This window comes from Arachis duranensis, chromosome 7, assembly GCF_000817695.3.
Source record: "Arachis duranensis cultivar V14167 chromosome 7, aradu.V14167.gnm2.J7QH, whole genome shotgun sequence".
Classification (NCBI taxonomy): Eukaryota; Viridiplantae; Streptophyta; class Magnoliopsida; order Fabales; family Fabaceae; genus Arachis; species Arachis duranensis.
The window spans coordinates 12,402,005-12,405,303 of NC_029778.3; the positions used below are offsets into that span (position 1 = coordinate 12,402,005).

The window sequence follows — 3,299 nt, forward strand, 5'->3', positions numbered from 1 at the left end:
CATTCTCGCTTCACCAGTTGCAACCTTGTTGTCCTATTTTGAGTCAAACCCAAAAACAGAGCTCTGCTGCCACCACCCACTTACAACCCACGCGCCGGCTTCACTCAGTCGCAACTAGTAACAGGAAAAAGCAACCACCCCCAACCAACGAGATCATGCCACGTGTCGCCTAACCCACAACGTCGTTGCACGATGCTGTTTCGCTGTTCCCTTCTTCCCCCCTCGCAAACCAAACAACACGAAAACTGTCATCCCATTCTTTCTCTCTTCCCCAGGATGTCCAACAACGAACCCCAACTTTCTCTCTCTAATTCCGTCTCTCTCCCCTCCATCGAAAAACAAAAAAAAAAACAAAGAAGCCGAACACATTGATGAATTATTAAGTCTCTGAATTCTCATATCAACAACCTTTTCTTCTTTTCAGAGATTCGCCTTTCAATTCCGATAATAAGAAAAAAGAAAAAGAGCATCGGATCTGACTTGATCAACTCTGGGTTGTAATTTGTAAACAGTTATCGGTATTAGAGAATAATACTAACACTAATACTAATACGTATACGTATACGTATTTTCATACGATAGCCGTAGATGTCTTCGCATTGGTGTTACAGGTGCAATAAATTTGTGAGGGTATGGAGGCAGGACATTGTGATTTGTCCAGATTGCGATAGCGGTTTTGTCGAAGAGGTAGATCCTAACACACGCACCGTTTACGCCGATGGCAACCGCGGTCGACGGTTGCCGGCGGCAGCGATGTACATGATAGGCCACCATCAACGTCACCAGCGTCATAATTCCGTTGAAAATAACGCCGTCGCCACCACCACAAACGATAATAGCAATAATAATGACAACAACAATGTTAGCTTGTCGCGGCAAAATCAACGGCGACACTGCCGGAACACCAATGGCGGTGGCGGAGGAACAGGCGGTGACAGGTCGCCGATCAATCCGGTCATCATGCTCCGCGGCGGCGAGCAATCCGAGGGAACCAGCAGACGCAGGGGGTTCGAGCTTTTCTATGACGACGGCGCCGGTGCCGGTCTCCGTCCCTTGCCACCGAGCATGTCGGAGTTTCTCCTTGGAACAGGCTTCGATAGGGTTTTGGAGCAGTTCTCACATTTCGAAAGGCACGAGCGACACCTTCACCACCACAACCAGCAGCCTCCTCCGGCGTCAAAATCCGCCGTAGAAGGCTTGCCGGAGGTGGAGATCACCGAGAACAACCTCGCCACAGAGCCACATTGCGCAGTTTGCAAGGAAGCCTTCGAGATCGGAACAAAAGCTAAAGAAATGCCGTGCAAGCACATATACCACTCGGACTGCATCTTGCCGTGGCTCGCCCTTCGAAACTCCTGCCCGGTTTGCCGCCACGAGTTGCCCACAGAACAAAACAATAACGGTCACGTGCAGAATGCGGCCACCAACAACAGCGCACGTGCCGATCAAGAAGATAACAATAACAATGATAACGGCAATAATAACAATGTGGGGCTAACAATATGGCGGTTACCGGGTGGCGGTTTTGCGGTTGGGAGGTTAACCGGTGCAGGAAGAGGGGGATCAGAGAGGGAAAATCTTCTTCCTGCTGTGTACACAGAAATGGATGGAGGAGGGTTTGATAGTAATAACAACAATAATAATAATGGTGGCGGTGGTGGTGGTGGTGGTGAGAGGAGGAGGGTTTCTTGGGCGGTTTCAACTACTTCAAGAGAGAGAGAAAGTGGTGGTGGGTTGAGGAGAATGATGAATAGTTTCTTTGGTTGCTTCAGACGTGGGAATCATGGTGCTCTTCATCATCATCATTCTTTTCCTTCTTCTTCTTCTCGGAATGGTGATTATCCTAGGCAGTATTCATCATCATCACCTTCAAATAGAAATAGAACTATGACAAATAATGGCACGGCACCTTCCGCTGTCAATTTCGATTTGGATCACTCCCCTTTGCGTCAACGCAGGACTTGGTCTATGGATGTAAATAGTGGTGGTTCTAGAGCTTGGTGACGTTGATCCATGATGATGATCAAGATCAAGATTTTGAAGGATATGCATGAATCAACTTTGCTTATTGTGGGAAGACGAAGATTTTAAGGTCAGAGAAAGAAACAGAAATGATATTTACATTGTATAACTCTCTTGTACACTCTTTTCTAAATGATATAAATGATCGACCTTTTTTTTATTTGACTTTTTATTGATCACTTTTAATTATAAAATTAAAAAATGTACAAGAGAGATATACACAAAGATAATACATATAATATATTGTCACTCATTTTTTGTTTACATTGTTTGGAAGTTAGCTGACAAGGACCAAAAATACATATTAGTTTTGTAGATTATTTTCTATAATATAGAAACAGAGTTCTTTTTATTAATCACTTTTAAAATATAAAATATGCAAAAGAAATATATAAAAAAACAATGCATATAGCATTTCTCTGTATTAAATATATTTGGTATTTGAATTTGAGTAGAGGATGCGATGCAATGACAAGTGCTTTGTGAATTAATTGTGAGAGCTGTGTTGTGGTGTTGGATAGATTGGTGAATTATTGAGTGCTGCTATACAATTGAAGAAGCAGCTAATATTACAAGAGGAAGGGATGCAAGGACCAGAGCATAAGTTCTTTTTCATGCTAGCTAGTTTGATGATGATCATGATGGACTCAAACAGCTTCTACATATTGATAATATATCTTTCTTTTTCTTTTTTCTTTTTTTTCATGTGTAAAGTTTGTTGATTAGCTTCATCAGTCTTATTGTCTTTCAAGTTAGTGACGTTTATTGTCATTGTATTTCTGAAGGAAAACCCTTATTATAAGTTCAAATGATCAATTTCATAGTTAGCTAGCTAGCAGCTTACTGCCATAAATTGATTTTATGATGGTTTAATATTTGGTGTTGATCACCACATTCTATGTGGATATCATTTTCATTTTTTTTCTCCTTATATTAACAAAAAAATATAAATAAACAATGAAAATATTAAAAGTGAGTTTGCTTTTTCGGTTTTTCCAGCCAAATGCAAAGGAGTTCTCGACTTCTCGTAGCGCCAGGGTAGAAGATTCGAATCTCTGTTCGATCTTGTGAGATACGTTCGTGTCATTCCTCTCGGGCACACGTGTCTTCTTTTTTTTGTTTTTGGAGTCCTATGTATGTTTAATATATCCATCATGCCAATTATTTTTGGGGTCACAAATCTTTTTGTAAGAACCCAAAAGGATTTTCTAGCCCATGAAATTAACCTTTCTAATCTAAGACAATAAGATTTAGGACTGATCCATTTAAAAAGAACA

At 41.3% G+C, this 3,299-nt stretch overlaps 1 protein-coding gene across 1 annotated transcript; it reads left to right on the top strand.

The window, feature by feature from the left end:
- Positions 1 to 311: 311 nt before the first annotated feature.
- LOC107457797 (E3 ubiquitin-protein ligase RDUF2-like) lies at positions 312 to 2,004 on the top strand. Its single transcript, XM_052251492.1, has 4 exons — positions 312 to 772; positions 839 to 1,402; positions 1,451 to 1,616; positions 1,773 to 2,004. Exons 1-4 carry the CDS (start codon positions 589 to 591, stop codon positions 2,002 to 2,004), a joined length of 1,146 nt encoding a protein of 381 aa, XP_052107452.1. The 5' UTR covers positions 312 to 588.
- Positions 2,005 to 3,299: the final 1,295 nt, after the last annotated feature.

What these genes read in the sequence shown, in the direction of transcription:
- LOC107457797 (XM_052251492.1), top strand. Translation starts at nt 589, where the DNA reads ATGTCTTCGCATTGGTGTTACAGGTGCAATAAATTTGTGAGGGTATGG. An exon ending in GATGTACATGATAGGCCACC is followed by an intron (nt 773 to 838) that starts ATCAACGTCACC and finishes CAAACGATAATA; the next exon opens with GCAATAATAATGACAACAAC. An exon ending in CACAGAACAAAACAATAACG is followed by an intron (nt 1,403 to 1,450) that starts GTCACGTGCAGA and finishes GTGCCGATCAAG; the next exon opens with AAGATAACAATAACAATGAT.